At 39.8% G+C, this 23239-nt stretch overlaps 2 protein-coding genes across 2 annotated transcripts in view; one reads left to right on the top strand and one right to left on the bottom strand.

Moving 5' to 3' along the window:
• LOC121289069 (UDP-N-acetylglucosamine transporter-like) overlaps positions 1 to 5905 on the bottom strand; it is a 64850-nt gene extending 58945 nt beyond the window's left edge. Inside the window, exon 1 of the mRNA XM_041208054.1 lies at positions 5798 to 5905. The gene's annotated coding sequence lies outside the window, so the exon portion shown is untranslated. The remainder of the gene's footprint in view (positions 1 to 5797) is intronic.
• Positions 5906 to 6057: 152 nt separating this feature from the next.
• prpf38b (pre-mRNA processing factor 38B) overlaps positions 6058 to 23239 on the top strand; it is a 30971-nt gene continuing 13789 nt past the window's right edge. Inside the window, exons 1-2 of the mRNA XM_041208288.1 lie at positions 6058 to 6529; positions 13893 to 13961. Coding sequence (XP_041064222.1) covers positions 6299 to 6529; positions 13893 to 13961 — 300 coding nt within the window. The 5' untranslated portion in view covers positions 6058 to 6298. The remainder of the gene's footprint in view (positions 6530 to 13892; positions 13962 to 23239) is intronic.

Below are 23239 nucleotides of genomic sequence, written 5' to 3'. Positions count from 1 at the left end.
CGAAAAAAGTGAAACTTTCAAGCATCAAACTTCTCTCCGCAGTTTCTAAGTGGGCCCTAAATTCTACTCGATTACATCACTAAATATTGTATCTATATGTTCCTGATGCTTTTAATAGTTTTAAATATTTAGATCAGCTCTTCTCTCATTAATGACCAACAAGGATTCACCTGCCAGCCAGATACCAAACTTTTCTCTCATCAGCCTCAGGTTCCTCTCCATAATAATGCTAGAGCAAAGAATCCCTCAATATATATCAAATGAAAGAATAAAAAAGTGTGTAAGAGCGTCAGTGGCAAGGCTAGCATTTGTTACCATGTGTAATTACCCTTGGCAGGTGATCACCTTTTTCAACTGCTGCAGTCCATGTGATGTACTTACATCCACAGAGTGACATAAGAAACAGGAGCAGAACTAGACCTTACTCTGCCATGAATATGACAATGGCTGATTTTCAGATTCAAATCCACTTTACTGCTCACTTTCCATATCCCTCAATTCCCTAAGAGACCAAAACTGTATCTATCTCAGCCTTAAATATATTCAATGATGGAGCATCCACAACCTCATGGGGTAAAGAATTCCAAAGATTCACAATCCTTAGAGTGAAGACATTTCACCTTCTCTCAGTCCTAAATGATTGGCCCCTTATCCTGAGATTGTGCCACTGTGTTCCAGATTCCCCAGCCAGGGAAAACAATATCTCAGGGTCCATCCTGTCAAGTTCCTTCAGAATCTTGTATGTTTCAAAAAGAACACCTCTCATTCTTCTAAACTCCAGAGAATATAGACCCAATTTACTGTGCCCCTAGTCACAGGACAACCCTGTTAACTCAGGAAACAATTGAGTGAATTGTCACTGTATCGCCTCCACTGCAATTAGTTACAGTGACAATGAACAAAATGCGATACAGTTCCAAGTCAGGATGGTGTGTGGCTTGAAAGGTTACTTGCAAGTGGCGGTCTTCCCATGCATCTGCAGTCCTTGTTTTTCTAGGTGTTGAATGAGGCTTGCTGAGTTGCTGCTAGAAGGTACACACTGCTGACAATGTGCGTTGGTGGTGCAGGAAGTGAACGTTTAAGGTGTTGGATGGGGTGCTGATCAAGCAGGCTGCTTTGTCCATGATGGTGTCAAGTTTCTTGAGCATTGTTGGAGCGACACTCATCCAGGTGAGGGGAGAGTATTCCGTCACACTCCTGACATGTGCCTTGTAGTTGGTGGACAGACTATGGGGAGTCAGGAAGTGAATTACTCACTGCAGAATTCCCAGCCACTGTAGGTACAGTACTTATATAGCTGGTACAGTTAAGTTTTTGGTCACAAGATGTTGGTGATGGTGGGGGATTCATCAATGGTAATGTTGTTGAATCAAGGAGGGATGGTTATATTCTCTCTTGTTGAAGACGGTCATTGCCTGGCACTTGTGTGACACACATGTTACTTGCCACATCAGCCTAAGCACGAACATTGTCCAGGTTTTGATGCAACCCATTACAGCTCTGTGTCAAATGCCAGGACCTCCAGCCCAGCTCTGCCCAGTATAAAACTACCATCTCACCTGTACACTCTTACAAATAAATGGCACTTCATAATCTTCAGAAACTGCAAATGTCTTTTTCTGTGACTACAGTATCACTAGCCAACTACTTAAGGACATTCACTTTTCCTGACTTACCATGGGCAAGACTACAGGTGATTCATTGGTATATACAAAATTAATAAACTAAGGCCACTGGTTCACAAAGCAATGAATTTCATAACACTGTCCTTCTAAATTACTAGGAACAGAATACTATTTAAGAATAGAGAACTTGCACAATACTTCCATGCGCTCAGAACATCCCAAGTGCTTCACCCTCAATAAAGTATTTTGAAGTAGTCACTGTTGTAATGAAGGAAAACATTGCAGCCATTATTTTTTAAGAGCTTGCATTTATATAGCACTTTTCATGACATCCCAAAAAGCTTTAGTTCAGTAGTTCAGCAGTAGGGCACAGTATAAACCAGGAAATACTGGGAGCATGTAAGAGAGGCACAGCAATAATCATGGGTGATTTTAATATGCATATAGACTGGACTAATCAAATTGGCAAGGGTAGCCTCAAGGGAGACTTCATAGAGCGTATTACAGATTGTTTCTTGGACCAATATGTTGTGGAACCAACCAGGGAGAAGGCTATTCTGGATCTGGTTTTGTGGAATGAGATGGGATTAATTAATGATCTTATAGTAAAGGATCCTCTGGGGAAGAGTGATCGCAGCATGATAGAATTTCAAGTTCAGTTTGAGAGCGAGAAACTTGAGTCCCACACTAGTGTTCTGGAGTTAAACAAAGGTAACTACATAGGCATGAGGGCAGATTTGGCCCTAGTGGACTGGGCAGAAAGACTACAAAGCAGGACACTTGATGAGCAGTGACAGATATTTAAGGAGATATTCAATTCCTCCCAAGTAAAATATATTCCAAAGAGGAATAAAGATGGTAAGAGGGGGAAAAAGCATCCATGGCTAAGCAAGCAAGTTAAAGATAACAAAGGCAAAAACTAAGGCATGCCAAATTGCAAAGGTCAGTGGCAGGCTGGAACATTGGGAAACTTTTGAACAAAGGGTTCCTAAAAAAAAAAAGAGCAAAGGTAAATTGTGAAAGAAAACTAACACAAAATACAAAAACTGATAGCAAAAGTATACAAAAAGAGAGTAGCCAAAGTGAATGTTGGTCCCTGGGAGGATGAGACTGGGGAGTTAATAGTGGGCAACGCAGAAATGGCAGTGACGCTGAATCAATATTTTGCCTCAGTTTTCACAGTGGAGGACACTAGTACCACCCCAATAGTAACAGATAGTGCAGAGGGTATAGAGAAGGAGGAACTTAGAACAATCACCATCACTGGAGAAAAGGTACTGAGCAAAGTTTTGGGATTAAAGAGTGACAAGTCCCCAGGACCTGATGGCCTACATCCCAGGGTCTTAAAGGAAGTGGCAGCAGAGATAGTGGATGCATTCCACTATTCCAAAATTCCCTGGGTTCTGGAAAGGTTCCAGTGGATTGGAAAAATGCTGATGTAACGCCCTTGTTCAAAAAATTGGTGGGGGGGGGGGGGGGGGGGGGGGGGGGGGTGCAGAAAGTAGGAAACTATAGACCAGTTAGTTTAATGTCTGTCGTTGGGAAATTGTTGGAATCCATTATTAAGGAAGTAATAATGGGGCATTTGGAAAGTCAAAATGCAATCCATCAGAGTCAGCATGGTTTTATGAAGAATAAATTGTGTTTGACTAATCTGCTAGAGTTTTTTTGAAGATGTGACAATGGGGATCCTGTAGAAGGCCTCTGATAAGGTGCCGCACAAAAGATTAATACACAAGATAAGATCACACAAAGTTAGGGGTAATATATTAGCTTGGATAGAGGATTGACTAACAAACAGAAAGCAGAGTCAGGATAAATGGGTCTTTTTATGGATGGCAAGCTGTAATCAGTGGGGTGCCACAGGGTTGGGTCCTTCGGCCCCAACTATTTACAATCTATACTAATGACTTGGATTCAGTGATAGAAGGTACTATAGCTAAATTTGCAGATGACACCAAAATAGGTGGGAAAGTAAGTTGCAATGAAGAAATAAGAAATTTACAAATGGATATGGACAGGTTAGGTGAATGAGCCAAAATTTGGCAGATGGCGTTTAACGTGGATAAGTGTGAGGTTATCCATTTTGGTCGGAAGAATAAAAAGGCAACTTATTATTTAAATGGAGAGAAACTTCAGAATGCTTCAGTGCAGAGGGGTCTGGGTGTCCTCGTGCATGAATTGCTGAAAGCTAGTATGTAGGTACAGCAGGTAATAAGGAAGGCAAATGGAATTTTGGCATTTATTGCTAAAGGGAGTACATAAATAGGGAAGTGTTGTTGCAACTGTACAAGGCATTGGTGAGACCTCACCTGGAGTACTGTGCATAGTTTTGGCCCTCTTACTTGAGGAAGGATGTAGTTGCATTGGAGGCAGTTCAGAGGAGGTTCACTAGATTGATTCCAGAGGTGCAGGGCTTGTCTTATGAGGAGAGATTGAGCAGTTTAGGCCTATACTCGCTAGAGTTTAGAAGGATGAGAGGAGATCTAATTGAGGTATATAAGATACTAAAGGGGATAGACAAAGTAGACATGGAGCAGATGTTTCCCCTTCTGGGGCATTCTAGAATGAGACACCATAGTTTTAGGCTAAGGGGTGGTAGATTTAAATCAGAGATGAGGAGGAATTACTTTTCTCAAAGGGTCGTGAATCTTTGGAATTCACTATCTCAGGGTGCAGTGGATACCAGGACTAAATAAATTTAAGGAGATAGACGGACAGATTTTTAATTAGTAAGGGGTTGAAAGGTTATGGGGAGAGGGTGGGAAATTGGAGTTGAGGCTGAAATGGGATCAGCCATTATTGTATTGAATGGGGGGCAGGCTTGAGGGGCTGAATTGCCTACTCCTGCTCTTAGTAATGTTCTGATGTACAACCAGTGATGTACTTCTGAAGTATAGTCACTGTTATAATCAATTTAAACATAGAGAGGTCCCACAAACATCATGAGTGATGGTAAACAATAATCAGATAATCTGCGTTAGTAATGTTGGGTGAGAAATAATTATTGGGCAGAACACTTCCACTCTTCATTGAATAGTGCAAAGGGATTTTTATATCCACCCAAAAAGGACATATAGGGCTCTAAAGGACTGCACTGGCGTCAACTCTGAAATGTCAACTTGGACTGTGTGCTAAAGTCTCTGGATGTAAATCAGTGGCACTGATATCCCATAAAGACAGCTTTAAGATACCCACTGACACACCATACACAATGTTACAGGAGATGCACTAGTTTTGCATTTAAAACAATCTGACAATAAATTGGTCACCTTTATAATATTGCATAACAGAAAACAAATACCAAACAATGCAGTAGAAATGTATTCTACATCATTTAATGGAAAAATCATGTAACAAAGCCAAAACAGGTTAAAGACAATTCTACAAAATGAGTTTATAAGTTATATCTTTTTAAAAAATTGAATCTCAGGATTTATATCAACAAGTTTGCTATTTATGGAAGAAAGTTTAATCATTAAAAGTGACTAGGTATTTTCTTCTCAGGCAGTCCCTCAAGATCGAGGATGACATGCTTCCAGTCTGGTTGCAAAAGTTCTGAAATGGCTGATGGATCCAATGCACGACTCTCGGAACAATTTCTCCACTGGGAACTCAGTCACGGTTTTAGGGGTGTCCCTGCAGAGGTCAAACATACCCGCCCAACTCACGAGCGACCCTGGCTTGTGACTTGAGCAAAATGGAGAAGGCTCATTCGGGAGGGCACCGAACAAATCAGAGGCTTCATCCGAAATGTGCAGAGATGCATTAGAGGGAACGCACACATTTCCAAACAATCCATCTACCAAAACCTTCAACTGGCACTTGTCCCACATGTGCCAGGCACGATGCACTAACGGTAAATCTGTAATATTTAGCACGAGTCCAGAAAGTGATGGAAAAAAACATACAAATGAAGGGGAGTTGGGGGGGGGGGGGAGAGAAAGAGATGTTTGTATTTCGAATGGGAACACGAACAGAATCTTATATCACATTCTGACGAACCTGTTTCTGTTTCGTCTGAATTACTAAAAAAAAAATTCCAACGTCCATACACCATTTTTTAGTTTAAGGACGAGAGGAGCGTGGTTACCAAATCTACAAACGCGCGCGCGCAAAAAAAATAATCGTTAGCCGAAAACCAAAACTGTAACCATGGAGAAACCACAGACCGTCAGTAAGAGGCATTTTTGAAAGGCCTTTCCTTTCCCCTCCTCCTAATTCGCCGCAGCTTCAGCACGAAACCGGCACCTCAGCAACATGACGTATTGAACCCGGCCGGTGCGCACCCACCCCCATCTCCCCTTCTCCTATTGGTCAGTCCTCCACCGACCGTTCCCTGTCGCGCTTTCAGTTGGCCCCCCGGAGCTGTCTGTCAACTGACGCCACACTTCCGTTAACCGGAAAGAGGCAGCGGGCGCCATTTTGTGTTTTTTTTTAATTTGGCGAGGAGTAAGTGTGTTTGCGCGTGTTTGGAAATAGTTTTTTTTTAAAACATATAACATATATTTAAAAAAAAACATTTGAAATTCTGTGACCAGACCAGTCGGCTGGTAGGTTATGTGTGTTTAAAAAACTGTCAACGGTTGTACAGGACGATAATTCTTTCCACCGACCAGCGCGCATTGATGTGGAGACCCATTCTCCTGTGAGCGGGACCGAGCAGCAGCGAGATGGCTAACAAAACGGCCATTGGAAACCACCAGCAACAGCAGCAGGCGGGGGGAAGCGTCAAGCCGGCCTCCTCCATCAAACAGGGCAACGTGCTGCCGCTGTGGGGCAACGAAAAGACCATGAACCTCAACCCGCTCATCCTCACCAACATCCTCTCGTCGCCCTACTTCAAAGTGCAACTGTACGAACTGAAAACCTACCACGAGGTGGTGGATGAGATCTACTTCAAGGTAAGATAGGCCGCTTCGGGTTTCTTTTAGGCCTCGGTGGGGGGGAGGGGGGTGGCCCTAAGGAACAGCCCGTTTGGTTTGTGCTGGGCAGATTAGGCTCCAGCGGCGGCGCCATGTTTGGTTTCTCCATACGGTCACGATAGGTAGAGGGGACATTTGGGCGAGGGGAGAAAATAAAAAACATCATTTTTTTTGTGGTTGCTGTTGCTGCTTTTCACATTCGCAGCCGGAATGACAAACGTTCTGTAATCTTAAAAGTATTGGTTTGAACGCTTCTATTATCCGGAAAGCCTCTTTAGAATGACCGGGGTCAAGCTGGGTGGTTCTGGGTTTCTCTCACAGGCCTTCCCTGTTCCAAGGCGGCTGAAATTCTGAAGAGCGTTTAGGAGTTGCACATTTATCTGCCAGATCATGATATATTTTTTTTGAGCAATCTAGCGAAAATATACAAATTATTCAGAATCGGCAAGAAAATAATTCCTTTATATTTTGGGTAGAATTATTATTTAGTCTGTCCATATGTACATAATAAAAAATAAATGTACTATTATGGCCCTGGACGCTTCCTGTCAACTTTTCTCAGTACAAGTTCCTACGTATAATGAATCTGCTAGAGCGAGTTAGGAGCACGCGCTTTAATTAAATTCTCTTTCTTCTTAACTGGTGGATTTACTACAATGCCATTGCTGGTGGGAGGTGTAATTTTAATTCGTTTACATGCAAATGTATGGAATCGTAGTAAACTTTTTTTTCTTCAGATAATTATCCAACACCTTTTTCAAAGTCAAAATTAAATCTGCCTTCATCACACACTCAGGCAATGCACACCAGACCCTAACCACTTGCTATGTAAAAAAAAATGCTTTTCCTCATGTCGCCTTTGGTTATTTTGCCATTCATCTTAAGTCCGTGTCTGCTGGTTCTCGACCCTTCCACTAATGGCAACTGTTTCTCCTGTTTACTTTGCCCAGACCCTCTGATGATTTTGAACACCTCTTTCATATCTACACTTAACCTTCCCTTCTGTATGGAGAACAACCACAGCTTCTCTAACCTATCCTAAGAACTGGTCCCTCATCCCTAGAACCATTCTTGTAAATCTTTGCTGCATCCTCTCTAATGTCTTCACATTTGTCTTTAGTGTTGACAATTGGACACATTATTCTAGTTGAGGCTGAACCAGTGTTTTGTTTTTATAAAGGTTCACCATAATCTCTTTTCTACTTTATGCCTCTACTTATGAAGCCCAGGGTCCCATATGCCTTTCTAACTACTTTCACAACCTGCCCTGTCACCTTTAAAGATATGTGCCTATGTACCTCCAGACCCTTTGGCTCCTGCACCCGCTTTAAAGTTAAGCCCTTTATTTTATATTGCCTCTCCTTGTTTTTCCTCCCAAGGTGAATCACTTCACACTTCTCTGAATTAAATTTCATCAGCTAAGTGCCCACTTATTCCACCAGTTGATAATCCTGTTGAAGTTATGTATGATTTGCCCTTAACAAATTCATGCTGGCTTTCCTGAGTCCAAATTTGCCCGTGTGACTGTTAATTTTATCTTAGACTATTGCTGACTAGACTTATCCTTGCACTTTTTTTGAACAAGGATATGTGACATTTTCAATTCTCCAGTCCTCCGACACTACCCTGTATCTATGAAGGATTGGAAGGTAATGGCTAATGTCCTCCCTGTTTCAACCTTTACTTCCTTCAGTATCCTCGGATATGTCTGACCTGGTTTTGGTGACATTATTTACAGTGGTAATACCAACCTGGACTACCTGGCTGGCAAGGGGCTTTCTGGGGCTACGATTTTATTCTGGTCTCCCATATAGTGGAAAAATATTTAACGCTGTCCTGCACCAACCATGTGCTGATATCAGGAATGGTACACTGCCAGAATGGCAGAGTTGTAAATGCTACTGCGTGTGTTTATTCTGAATCTGTTTTGCAGAATATAATTGGGGAATTCTGTAAGCAGATGTCCAATTATTTTGAGTTGCTGACACTGGAATATATATTATAATATACTGTAAGATAAGTATTTATGTGTAATACTGAAGGATTTGTTTGTTGATCTGTTGTATCTAGGGACATCTTTTCTTCCTCTGCAGGTTCATAATGAATAAGAATGCTCCATTAATTGCAGGTGGGCCATGTGATTTAGTTACAATTCAGGTGGTAGATTCACGTTTGAGGATATTCTGCACTGTGTTGAGCTATTTATTAAAGACTGATGCCTGTGCTATTGCAACTAAAATTATTTTATGTCTCCAATTATGCTTTAGTCTTATCAGAAGACTGCTCATTTACCCATAAATTTCCATTTTTTTTAGCTATATTTAATTGGTCTGAGTCAACGTTTTTCTAATACAATATTTCCAAATATTTTTCAGTAATTGGAATTTTTGTGCATTAAAAGTGATAATTGAGCTTTTTTTGTCTAAGATGCAGAGTGGATTTAACAAAGCACAGGCACCATGGAACCTAAATCTCCCTTCCACTAAACATCCCAGATTTCTAAAATTCAATTTGTGATTCATGGAAATCTGAATTTCACATGCATCTGGAGCATTTTCAAAAATGTGCTTAAACCGGTTGAAATTCTTGTTTTGCTCAATGATTGCATAATTTGTACTACAATGCTGTTGAGGTAAGGGACTACTTTGTCTCCACTTCTACAGGAGGGAAGCTTGGGATACCAGAGCATGCCTTCAATATGGATTCCTTATAGTTCAAATGCGAACTCAAGATGTTCGTGAGAGAGTGGCAGTTCCAGTTATGTAGGGTAAATTACTGGGTAACTGGAAACAGTAGGATTTGATTTCAGGACACGGTTAAAAGTGTAGGTGGGTGCATCAGACTTAATTGACTTTTTTCCACACTTGCTTTTCATATGGAATTATGTCTCTTTGAAAGAGCTGCCCAATTAGTCCTACTCCTCTGCCCTTTCCCTAGAGCCCTGTATATTTTTTCCCTTTCAAGCATTTATCCAACTCCCTTTTGAAAGTTACTATTGCATCCAGTTCCACCACATTGCTGGATGCGGAAGATCATATAACACTATTTGCAGAAGAGCAAAAAGTTTTCCTGACATCCTGGACAACATTTAAACACCAAAACATTTATCTCATTACTGGTTGTGGTGCCTTGTTGTCCATAAATTGGCTGCCAGATTTCCTTGTAACGGTCACTGTACTTCAGGAGTACTTCACAAAGTGCTTCACACACACAGTGAAGTCCTTAGGTCATCAAAGGGATTATTTAAATACCTGCTTGTTTGTTTGCTCTTTATAATTGAGATGAAATGGGGAGATGGTGGCATCATGATAATGTCACTGAGCTAGTAATCCAGAGGCCCAGGTGAATGTTCTGAGGACATGGGTTCAAATCCCACCATGGCAGCTAGTGGAATTTAAATTTTTGTTTATTTGTTCATGGGATGTGGGTGTCACTGGCTAGGTCAGCATTTACGACAATCGACAATGGTTTCATGGTCATCATCAAACTTTTCATTCCAGATTTTTTTTTTATTGAATTCAAATTTCACCATCTGACACGGTGGGATTCGAACCTGGGTCCCCAGAGCATTACCCTGGGTCTCTAGATTACCAGTTCAGTGACAATACCACAGTGCCACCACTGTAATAAAAAGCTGGTCTGAATAATAATGACCATGAAACTATCAATTGTAAAATCTCATCTGATTCACCAATGTCCTTTAGGGAAGAAAACCTATCACCCTTGCCTTGCCTGGTCTACATGTAACTCCAGAACCACAGCAATGTTGACTCTTGACTGCCCTCGGAAATGGCCTAGCAAGCTGTTCAGTTCAAGAGCAATTGGGGATGGGCAGCAAATGCCACATCCCATGAAAGAAAAACAGACTATTGTAAATGGTATTGGTGGATATGATAATGTGGTAAGCTTATCGGCTACCTGTTAAGAGCAGCCTGCATTCTGGTTTAAAATTCTAATAGCACTTCTTAATGTAAGAAATAAAAACAGGAGTAGAACATTCAATCCCTCAAGCCTGCTTGAACATTCAAGATGTTTGTGGCTGATCTTCTACATCAGCTCCACTTTCCTGTCCACTCCTCATATCCTTGAGTCCCTGAGTGTCAGTCTTGAATATACTCAACGATGAAGCATCCACAACCCTCAGGGGTGGACAATTCCAAAGACTCATAACTCTCTGGGTGAAAATATTTCACCTCATCTTAATTCTATATGATTGAACCCTTAACCTGAGCCTTGTGCCCCTGTGCCCGAGATTCATCAGTCAGGGGAAACAGCATCTCAGTGACTACCCTGTCAAGCCCTTTCAGAATGTTTCAATGAGATCACTTCTCATTCTTCTAAACTTCAGAGTATAGGTCCAACTTACTCAACCTCTCATCATAGAAAACACTCTCATTCCAGGAACCAATCTAGTGAATCTTTCTTGTACTGCCTACAACCCAAATATATCCTTAGAATACGAAGACTAAAAACTAAATACTGCACACAATATTCAAGTTGTGGTCACACCAAAGTCCTATACAATTGTAGCAAGACGTCCTTATTCTTGTACTCCAATGTCCTTGTAACCAAGGCCAACATGCTATTTGCAGCCTTAATTGCTTGCTGTACTTGCACGTTAACTTTGTTCCTTGTACAAGCACACTCAAGTCTTGAACATCAACATTTAAAAGTTTTTACGCCTTCTAAGAAGCACGCTTTCTATTCTTATCAAGTGAATAACTCATTCTTCCCTATATTATACTCCATCTGCCACTCTCTTGCCTACTCGCTTAACCTGTCTGTATCTCTTTGTGGCCCCTATGCCCTCCTCATGGCTTATATTCCCACTTAGCTTAGTATCATCAACAAACTTAAATTTATTGCTCTCTGTCTCTTCATCCAAATCATTAATATAAATTGTAAATAGGCAAGGCTCCAGCACCAATCCTTGCAGCACTCTACTAGTAAGTTACTTGTTTATCCCTGCTCTTTGTTCCCTATCCATTAATGAATCCTCTGTCATGTTAACCTTTTGTGCAACACCCTATCTGTTAACTTTTGGAAATCAAAGTATACCACACCTACTAGTTTTCCCTTATCTATCTTGTTAGTTACGTCCTCAAAAAATTAATACATTTCTCAAACACTATTACTCTTTCATAAAACCATGCTGACTTTGATCATATTATGATTTTCTAAGTGCATTCTTAAGACTTCCTTAATAAGATGATTAATATCAAGTTAACTGGACCCAAGAAAAATAAGTATTTTCTAAATGGGAAGGAACAAAATCAGGCACTACTTTTTAACAGTGGCAGGAATTTGGAATTCTCTGCCCGAAAAGGCTGTGGATGCAGGAACAATTGGAATTTTCAAGACTTTAATAGATTTTTGTTGGTTAGGAGTGTCAGTGTTATGGAGCATATATGGGCAGATTATTTGAGGTGCAGGTCAGTCTTCATCATCTAGTTGATTGGCAGAGCAGTCTCAAGGGGCTGATTAGATTACTTCTGTTGCTATGTATTTACGCCACACCAAAGAGAAACTAAGGTGCAAATGGTCTCCAATGCTGTGTCTGTTCTGATTCTGTTGAAAAGTTGCAGATCTCTCAAAGTTAATTACAAACTTGCAGTATAATTGAGTTGTTCAGATGATATGAATTGTCAACTTTACTGCTTGTTGACTTGCATCTTGAATCCCTCCTTTAGGTTACTCTTGGATATTTGTTCTTGAATATGCTTAAAATATCACTACCCCTTTTTATTTGTAGATTGAGCACTGCAGAAATAAGAGTCATCTTATGACACATTATTTTCCTTTCCTATCCTGACCAAGCAGGTGGCATTTCAGAAACAGTTCTAGAACACATACATTTCTCTTTAAACGTAACTTATTTGCTGTTTATATATTTATTGGTTATTTTTACTATTTGTAATTAATAGTGTAATGCAACTTAAATTATTTGTAGTAGTGTTAATGTAAATAATTTCAGTGGCCATCTAGCCTTGATTTTGATCATCATAGCAGTTGAAATACAGCCTTATTAATGCAATTGCATGTCTTCCTGGATAGGACCAAATTTGTCTATCAAATAACTTGAACTTCAGATTGATCTTAATCGATTTCAATTGGAAATAAAATTGAGGAAAGAAAGTGTTACAAGCCTCTTATAGTCAACCTTGCCATGGAAGCAGCTCCATTGAAAGCAATGGAGGCCATGACAATGGATAGTATAATAACTAATCAGAACTACCAGTTTCAGGCAAAACATGCTGCTGGCTTTGTTTTCTCATGCTTCTTGGGTCAGCTGATCAGAAACCAGTATTTGAAATCCCCACTGATTTTTAAGAAACTGTCCTGGTCCACAACAATCCACTAGTTATACTGGAATAACTGGTTAAACTGGGAAAAATTACTCAGCTTGGTTTTCATGCCAGTAGAGCAAGAACAAATGTTATAGCTGTTCTATTTGTGTCTCTGATTCTACATTCTACCCTGCCTACTGCCCATTTACGCAATGGCGACTTGCATTTATTTTGCCTTAAGTTATAAAAGTAATTGCAGACCTATTAGATGGAGGCTTAATCAAAAGTAGACACCAATTCAAAGGAAGAGATATTGCTTTCTGCTGCCGGGAGTTCTTTTTTTAAGAGTTTTAAAATGTAGCTGTTAAAAACGTAGTGAAGGAATGCTAAGTTGACATTTTAACACTAATGAGGAAGAAACCATTACCTGTTTAAATTTTGCAGCTATAAAAAGACTTTACTGAGCAAGTGATAACCCCATGGTATCCGAACAGTATCGAGTTTTATCAGTATATGCTTTAAATTATAAGCCACATTTTATCTTAATTGCTCCATAGACTAAATTGTGTAAACTTTAGAAAAAACAGCATTCCAGCACTATGCTGGGGGTGGGATGAGTTTTTCTGAGGGTTTTTGGGGTAACTTCAAATACTCCTAGTTCTTTGACTAATTAATTTGAGTAAACATGGAAGGGTCATGCCAAGAGGAATCAAAACATAATATGCAGTGATTACATTTATGACTTTGAACATTTGGACAAGTTTTTGTGCATGTCTCCAATGTACTCCTAAACTGAATTTTTAAATGAATTTGACATGTTGAATTTAACGTGGCAAGTTTTACAGCACTTAATCAGTGTAATTTGTCTTGAGTTATATTCTGCTGTGTCTCATTCTGCTGCTAGCTAATAAAGACGAACTAGAGTTGCTGGCAGATGCCTAATGAGCATCCAAACAAACATAAAAAGTTATTTGAGTTGGTTGCAAATTTGAGTTATCTTCATTTATACAGAAGTTACTAAATCTTTTTCTAATGGTATCTTTTTTAAATTGTAGGTTACTCATATTGAACCATGGGAAAAGGGGAGCAGGAAGACTGCAGGCCAGACAGGCATGTGCGGAGGGGTAAGTAGAAGTACGTGCTTTATTTTTTTTTAAATCTCTCATAAAACTATAAATGTTTATCTGTTTGGAAATACTCAGCACATCAGACAACATCTGTGGGGAGAGAAACAGTGTTAGCATTTCAGGTTGATGACCTTCCATTAGAACTGGAAAATGTTAGAGATGTAACATGTAATAAGCAAGTACAGAGGCAGGGCATTTCACAGTTCTAAGAAAACATCATTGATCTAAAGTGTTACCTCTGTTTCAATCCCTACACAGATGCTGCCTGAATTGCTGAGTATTTCTAGCATTCTCTGCTTTTACTTCTGATTTCCAATATCCCTGCAGAATTTTTCCTTTGTCTATATGCTTATCTGTCCACTGACTTAATTGTATATTCATTTGTGCCAACTCACCTTTTAATCGTACAATGTTAGTGATGCTTTCTAGGTGATTGCACTTCAGGCCTAATCTAGTTGCTGCCAGCTCTCAGTTTTTAAAATACGTCTAATGTCTTTGATGCTTCTTGGTGATCTTTTACAAAGTTTCACCAATTTGAACTGGTTCATGTTCAGCACAACCTGTCAACCTGAATGAGATGAAAATTCTTGAAATTTATGCATGCCGTAAGGATGCTGCAGTTTGATTTTTGACTTCTAGAACAGAGATCTTGTGACTGAATGTCAGAATGTCTTTTCTATCACCCAGTATGTCTCTCCCTTTGCATGGTCACATTATGTCACTTGCTTCGAGCTCTGATTTTAAGTTTCTCCCCTCCATCCCTTGTTACGCTACCTCTACTGCCCTTCCTTGCCAGACAGTGTTCATTGCCCAGGGGAAAGCTGTTGAAGTGAAAGTTTTTTTGATTCACGTACAGCAATGTAAATAACTTGCTAGTGAGTCAAAAAATACAGAAATCTGATGAACCTTACTGAATTACTGGGGTGATAGGTTGTCAAGCTCAGCTTGTATTGTCACAGATTTCAGTAACAATTTTGTGTAACACACTTCTGACTATTGTGTCACTTATCTGCAGCAGATTTATTTTAGCACCCTTGATTTGATCATTCCTCCTGCATGTTTGACTCCTGCCCTTGATTTTCACTTTCAAGATTTATAGCCAACCATGGAGAAGTTAAAACAAAATAATAGGACAATTCCAACCCAAATATGAATGTAGGAAAGTTTAACTTCTAAATGATATTGAAATTTGTATCTCTTCCTTTTATATACAAACATACGAATTAGGAGCAGGGGTAGGCCATTTGGCCCCTTGAGCTTGCTCCGCCATTCAATAAGATCATGGCTGATCTGATTGCGGCCCCGAATTCACATTCCAACTACCCCTGAAAACCTTTGGCCCTCTTGTTAGTCAAGAATCTACTTACCCCTGTCTTAAAAATATTCATTGCTCCTGCCTCTGCTGCTGTCTGGGGAAGAGTGTTCCAAAGATTCATGACCACCTTAGAGGAAAAAAAATTCTCATCTCCATCTTAAATAGGAGACCCCTTATTTTTAAATTGTGTCCCCTAGTTCTGGTAATCTGCAACCTACTCTTATTCTTCTGGAAAACAATTTTAAGAAAAGCGTTTGTCAGCTCCTTCTGATCACAAACAGAAGTTTTAAAATATCTGTAACTTCTTAATTGACTTGTCAGTCAGTCACCTAGGGTTCTCCTTTTGTGATTAGTTGAACCCACTTCAGTTTAAGAATGCAGGGCAATTATATGGCCTACCCTTAAAGGGACATATACATAAAAGTGTTATTTTACATAGCATGTCCCTACCCTTCTAAGATGGCACAGCTTTAATTAACATCAGTGCTACTAGAAATTTGCTTGTGGTGTGTACGTATGTAAAAGAGTAGTTGAATGCGTAATTATGTTTGACAATGTCCGATAAGTTTACCATAAGGAAAAGCTTACCACGAAAGCTCACAGTTTATTCCTACTGCAACATCAACAACAATTTGTAATTAAATAGCACCTTTAATGTAAAAAGTTTTGATACGCTTCACATTTAAGCAAAATGTACCTTTGAACCATTTAAGGAAATATTAGTGCAAAAGACCAAAAGCTTGGTCGGAGGTAGGTTTTAGTAAGCATATTTAAGTAGGAAAGAGGGGTGGAGAGGCTTAGGGAGGGGATTCCAGAGCTTAGAACCTTGGTAGCCAGAGGCATCCAATGATGCTGTAGTTTAAAATCCGGGATGTGTGAGAGGCCAGAATTGGAGGAACACCGATTTCTTGGAGGTTGTAGGACTGGAGAGATTAAAAGAAAAAGGGAGGAAGTGAGGCCATGAAAGGTTTTGTAAACAAGGATGAGAATTTTAAAATCAAAACTTTGCTTAGCCAGGAATCACTGTAGGTTACTAATACAAAAGCAAAATATTGTAGCTTCTGGAAATCTGAAGTAAAAACAAAAAATGCTGGGAATACTCAGCAGGTCAGGCAGCATCTGTGGAGAGAAACAGAATTAACGTTTCAGATTGAGGTGACCTGATGAAATGTTAACTGTTTCTTTCCACAGCCACTGTCGGTTATTAAGCACAGGGGTGATGGTTGAGCCCGACTTGGTGTGAGTTAGGACACGGGCTCCAGAGTTTTGGATAACAAGTTCAAACAAGGAAGGTTGGCCTGATTTATTGGGGTAGTCAAGTCTAGTGGTAACAAAAGCATGGATGAGGGTTTCAACAGCAGATGAGCTGAGGCGGGGTGGTGTCAGGTAATATTGGGAGGTGGAAATAGACTTTGATAGCACAAATGTATGACCGGAGGCATGTCTTGGGCAGTTGCCAGGGAGAGGGATGGAGCTGGTGGCCAGGGAATGAAAAAATGTGGAGGGGACTGAAGGCAATAATTTTGCCTTCCCATTATTTAGTTGGAAGAAATTTCTGCTTATCCAGTAATGGATGTCAGTCAAGCAGGCTGCTAATTTAGAAGGCATTGGGAGGGGGTGGCCTGGTCAGCTGTGTCAAAGGCTGCAGGCAGGTAGAGAAGGATGAGGAGGGATAGTTTACCATTGTCACAGTCATGTAAGTTGCCATTTATAACTTTGATAAGAGTTGCTTTGGTACTGTGGCGGGGAGGAATCCTAATTAGAGGGATTCAGATGTGGAGTTCCAGTAAAGATGACCGTAGATTTGGGAGGCAACAGTGCATTTAAGGACTGCAGTTAAATTTGTTAAAACATAATTTAGAGTTATACTAGTTTATTTCATGTTTTACATTGTTATCAGTCCCATACATTTACACTTGCTGCATTATCACTTTTGGTACATTAGCACTGTTACCGCGTTAGCGCAATTACTACATTCGCACTTGCTTGGCCTAAATAGCCAAGTGGTTATAGTACTGGGTTTGTAACCCCAAGATCAAGAGTTCATATCTCACAATGACAAACTATGAAACAATGTAACTTCATCTGAAAAAACAGATGGAAAAGGGTTTGTACTCAAAAGAGTTACTACATTCGCACTACACCATCTCTCCCTTCAAGTCCTTGAATTTAAAAGTTTAGGCAGTCTGCAGCCCTTATAACCTTTCCATATCTCATTCGCAGTTCTGTCGGAGGAGTGGTAGGCTGTCATTGCTGGTTTTTCCTGTTGGCTTGGAGGCTGAGCTGGCATCTGATATGCTTTCATTCTTTCCTTCCATTCCTTTGTGCTGAACTGCACTTAGTCGGCTTGGCTATTGCGTTGATCAGTGGTTGCTGTGATTCTAGCTCATTTCTTGCAGGGTGGACGGACATTGTGCTCGTCTCCTTGTTGCTTTCTCTCCCTTCAGCGTGTGGGATGTCTCGATGAATATGGATGTTCATATTTCAACAATGGAACCTTCATTCCCACCTGTTTCACAATTTTAGCCAAATTTTTGATTACTTCTTTTCCAGTTGTTTTTGCGAGTTTACGAATCTTTTCAGCTCAGGAGCTGCTGTGGTAAGTTGAGTTATCTCGTCTGAGTTATCAGCAGAATTCTTGTATCAGTTTGACAACTTCAGCTGGGCATTCAGTTCACAATGTTTCTTTCTTGGTCACTGATTGCTGTTTATACTCTTTCAGTTCATTCGCTAGATCCTCAATGTGTTTCTCCCAATTCTCCTTACCTGCTTTCAAAGTTTGGATTTGCTCTGCTATATTACACATCTCGTCAATCATGTTGTTTGGGTTGCATCGGAGTTCAACAGTTTAATCAGTTTTGGTTATTAATTCTGCATTCAAGCAACTGTTCTGATTCTTCAGCAATTCCTTCTCCTGTTCCAGGCATTTTTCGCTAGGTTTGCTAGAGTTGTCTGATGCTTGAAGTTCCTCAAGTTTTAGTTGAAGATCTACCTTTGTTGAATTTGTCTGTACAAGTTCATCATTTCAAGTCCTCTTTCAAGTGTTCTACTTTTGTGAGTGACACTCCAGTATTCTGATTAATTCTCATTTTTCCTTAAACTCATCTTCCATGTGTGAAAGTTGATTCTCTACACTGAACAATTTTTCCTTGGCAGAGTATATAATTCCTCTGTGCTATCCTTAAGCTCGCGTTCTGTAATTGCACTCTTTGCCAGTTATTTTTGAAACAGCTTACGCTCTTTTGTGACAACTTCTACCTTCACTTGCCATTCTATGTTCTTGGCTTTCATTTCTTTGTATATCTCTTAGGAAATGTAATGTTGTTCCAAGGTTCCTTCCAAATGTGCAACTGTTTTCTTCAGTGCTGCGGTTTATTCTTGCGCCTCTTGGCCCCCTCCCAGAACATAGAACATTCCTGAGTCTTCTCTGCCATCTGTTTCTTCAGTTCTCTCAGAGTGGCATTAAATTCCTTTTGGTTCACTTTGTAACTTTGCAGAGGAACAAATTCTGACCTGAGAAATCCTCGTAACACGTGAAAGGTCCTTGTCATTCACTGCTATCTGGTACAGTTCTGGACACATGTCAGGATTTCCAAAATGGTATACCTTTGGGATTTCTGGAAGGTTCTAGCCTTTCTGGCGCCCTTGTATGACTTGATTGACGATCAAATTTACCCCTTTTGTTGCTTTGGTGGGGGGGGGGTTTCTATCCTTCATTTTCAGCTCTGCATGCTCCTCCATTTGAAGATTAAAATATTTGTCAAAGGCATTTAATATTTCATAGTAGCTGGTTGAGGACTTATCCAAGCACTGCATTAGGATTACTTCATCAGTAAGTTCACCAAGCGAGCGTGAAAAGGGTATTAATCTGGACTTCTTTAGATTTTGTGCTTAGATCTGATGCAGTCTAATAACTTAAAAATTCCCGTCTTGAGGACACAAATTTTTCATTGAGTTTGGCCCTGGGATGAGTCCAAACGGATCTGGTAGGTTAGAATGTAGATCCATGCTCATTTAATATTTTCTGCAGTCACAACTTTAAATGTAGACATCCTTTTAAGAATGGATGTGCAGTAACCATTTTTTTCTTCCCACTGCTTCCTATGATTGTCAGGTTTCAGTGGACTCCGGTTGCACTTCCTTTTTTTTCAAACTTTTTAATTCTGCAGCAAATCTGCAAAGCAAGAAGTTTGGGCCACTTAGAGAATTATATTGGAAAGCGCATTCTTGCTCTGCCTTCAGTTTCTAAATCTTTCTCTGGAGCTTTTACTGGATTTCAAGATGGCGTCACCCTTCACTAAGACAAAGGGATTTCCCTCACTTGTTGGATTGGCAGGCTCCACAAAATGGCAATGATATGCTTCTTGGAATTTCTTGTTTAAAAATGGCTACCTGGATTGGCTTCCTGCTGAATTTTGTTCAGTTTTACTTTCTCAAGCAATGCGATGGTCGAATTGTAGCTTTTGCTTGCTTTTATCCAAGCTGGACACTTGTGGTGTTCCTGAAGTATTTAATTATTTTTCCCCCTGTTCATTTTTTTCCCCTGACGTGCTTTCGGGGATCGGGTTTCTTTCAAACGGCCTGACACTGAATTACTTAAAGGGTTTTCAGGACTTGTTGCAGCCTGGAATTTTAAAAATATTTAGCTCACCCTTGCAGGTTCTGTTCTCTGAAGCTGGACTTCCAAAGGAGATTCATTGGAGCCTTCTGCAGCAAAAATTCTGCCTTCAGCTTCCAGGCCTTTCCCTGGAGCATTTTCAGCTGATTTGTTTCTTCTGCGTCCTCTGTTTCTTTTGGGAGCTTCTTTCAGGTCAGAAAGCTTTGTTGGCTTTGCTTAGGTTTCCAGCATTTCAGCTCATCTCAGCATTTTAGCGAGGTCTGAGTTTTGATCCCACTGTTTCCACCATGTCTAGAGAATATTGGTTTCAGAATGCTATGTCTTAAAGAATCCTTTAGTCTTCAACAGGGTGATAAAGCCTTTATTGACTACTAGAACCATTTACACATGTACAGTAAAGGGTACAAACTAGGAGCTGTCTCCATGCTGGGTCTATAAATGTCTCTACTTAACAGCATGCTGACCCCTGAATCAGGGTCATGTGCCTTCTTACATCACTGTGTGGCAGTAATGCACTCGGTTTAACATTAACCCTGTATATGCCAGACCCTTATATTACAGCTTTAATGTTTTATTCCAAAGACAGCATCTCCAACAGTGCAGTACTACCTGTAGTGTCATTCTAGGTTAAGTGCTGAAAGTCTCTGACCACAAACATCTGATTTGGAGGTTAAGCCTGCTACCACTAAGCCAAAGCTGAATGTTTAGAATTGAAGAATTCCAAACTTGTAGCAAGTTTCAGCAATCTAGGGTCAATGAAAGTACATGTAAAGAAAAGCTTTCCCAAATTTAACCAAAATTCTTTGTTTACATATTTTACAATTGCCTCTCCTAGTTCAATTTTATCCATCTCTAACCTATTCAGCTAGATAGGTTTTATTAATTTCATAATTATAAAAACTCAATTATATTTTCTCTACACTGATATTTGTGGCTCATGAACATCGCCCTGTCTGGAGACACTATATCAACAGCCATATTTGGTACCTTAACTGCATATCATATTCCAAACATGGCTGCACTTGTGGTCACTGCTAAGGACCCAGTCCAGTAAATTATTTCCCGAGTATTGCTGAGTTTAAAAAACTTACATCTATATAGTGCTTATGATCGCAGGACACCCCAAATCTCTTTACAGCTAACAAAGTAATTTTGAAGTGAAGCCACTGTTGTGCAGCAATGAATTAGTGAGGAGCCAATCATTGATTGTATCAACAGACATTTCTGTCTTGCTTCTCTCTATCCTTGGTTGTCTTCCTTCCTTAATCTGCTTAAAGGTTGGGTACTTGAAATCCCTTGGAGTCATAGAATAGCACAGCACAGAATGAGACCATTTGGCCCCTTGACCCTGCACTGGCTTTTTCAAAACACAATCCAGTTAGTACCACTGCCCCACTCTTAACCCATGTCCTTGCAATGTTTTATCCTTCAAGTATTTATGCAATTCCATTTTGAAGGCTACTGTTGAATCTTTATCCTAACAGATGATGCATTCCAAATCCTGATCACTTGTTGCTTGTTCTTTTGCCTTTCATAAATCTGTACCCTCTGATTATTGACCTTTCAGCTACTGGAAACTGTTCCTCTACTTTTATCTAAACCCTACATGATTTTAAAGAGCTCTATCAAATCTTCCATTGGCCTTCACTATTCTAAGGAGAACAACCCCACCTTCCCCAGTCCACATAATGCTAATCCCTCATCACAGTAACAATTCTAGTAAATCCCTTTTATACATTCTCCAAATCCTTAATGTGTATCCCAGATTGAGCTGTCCACAGTTGGGCACAATACTCCACCAGGGCCAAACTAGTGTTTATGTATGTTTAGCATAACCATCTAGCTCTTGTACTCTCTGTCTCTATTTATAAAAGCCCAGGATACCATATGCTTTATTAATTGCATTGTTAACCTGTCCTACTATCTTCAAAGAATTGTGCACAATTACACTGGGGTCTCTCTCTCTTCTTGCATCTCTATAGCACTTCTAATTTATTCCCAAGTTCATCTTGCTGAGCCTGTTGTCTTTAAAGCCATTAAGGATCAACATGAGACCAAATGCGCCCAAGTTATTACTGCTCCTTTTCGAATTTTTTGCAGCTATTTAACTGAATTTCAGCTAATTTATTTATATCCGCAGTATTATTGATGATGAAAAAGCTGATGTGTTCCTTTCTTGCATGCAATTTTAGTTTGACTCTGCCACTCGCTATATTGGTGCACTTGTTCTGCTGGCATTGGGTTAATGCCTGTTTGCCCTGATAAAATATTACACGTCTGCTGTTTCACCTCTCCCACCCCTGCCCTGCACTATATGGACTCCTTTGTATCAACTATCTTTTTTCCTTTAATTTGATCTAAATTAGATCTTGGCATTGCCATGGTACTCTGGCCTCTTGTTTAATAAGATTGGACAGTTGTTTCAATTAGTTTAGATGTTTCCCAATTGTCTTTCTCAGTCCAATCTGATTTAAGTGGTTCTTATACCCTCTGAAAAGCTTACCTTCTTCAAAGCAGTGTCCTCTAGTTGTCTACAGATATGAATTTTTTCTTTTTTAAAATAAACTTCTTTTAAAAAAAAAGTTGATTCTCATGAATGTATGGTTTATGAAGCTATTGTGTATATGGACGTAAATTTTATTTGTTTTTCTTTGACTTGGACTGACTAACTGTAATATCACTCCTACCTACATGTAAAGTTCCTTTCATCTATTGTTCTTCAAGGTATTAAAACTGCTATCTATCACATTTATCATGCTCCCAGATTTCACATAATTGCCCTTTGGAACGACTTACCTCTGCACAATGTGTTGTCAGCATATCAAGTGATGGAGTTAGCAAGTAAGGAGGCACAATTAGTTAAGCATCTGCTTTATTTTGTTGTCCTCTGATTAAGTTACCAACAATTTTAGCAGTATCCTCTCTCGTCCATAGCATAGGTATTTGTTATAAATTGGCAAGTTGCTGCTAATTTGCAGAATATTTACTTGACTGGTTCCTTCCAATTCCACTCAGTGTAGAGAATTCATTAGGGCAAATAACTAGTGAAGCAAGTGAAGTGAAGCAAAGAATGTGTGCACAAGAAAGGTAACCTAGGAAATCATCGATTTGCATCCAAAGCTCGCAATTGTCCTATTCAAGAAAATCAACTTCAAGTGTTTGGAACCTGTAAAAATATTTCATTGACTTCTTTCAACCACTTCCTTTCCCAAAATGACTTTGAAGCTTTGAACATTTTCTGATGCTTTTGGCATGGCTTTGGTTTTTCCCTGCTGTGCTGCTGTGTGGAGGAATAGAAAAGTGGGAGAAAACCCAAGCCCCTCAAAATTGGCAGTGCGAATG

Source organism: Carcharodon carcharias, chromosome 16 (genome assembly GCF_017639515.1).
Source record: "Carcharodon carcharias isolate sCarCar2 chromosome 16, sCarCar2.pri, whole genome shotgun sequence".
NCBI classification, from domain to species: Eukaryota; Metazoa; Chordata; class Chondrichthyes; order Lamniformes; family Lamnidae; genus Carcharodon; species Carcharodon carcharias.
Note: the sequence above shows the minus strand (reverse complement) of the source record. Positions and strands in the feature narration are given on the sequence as shown.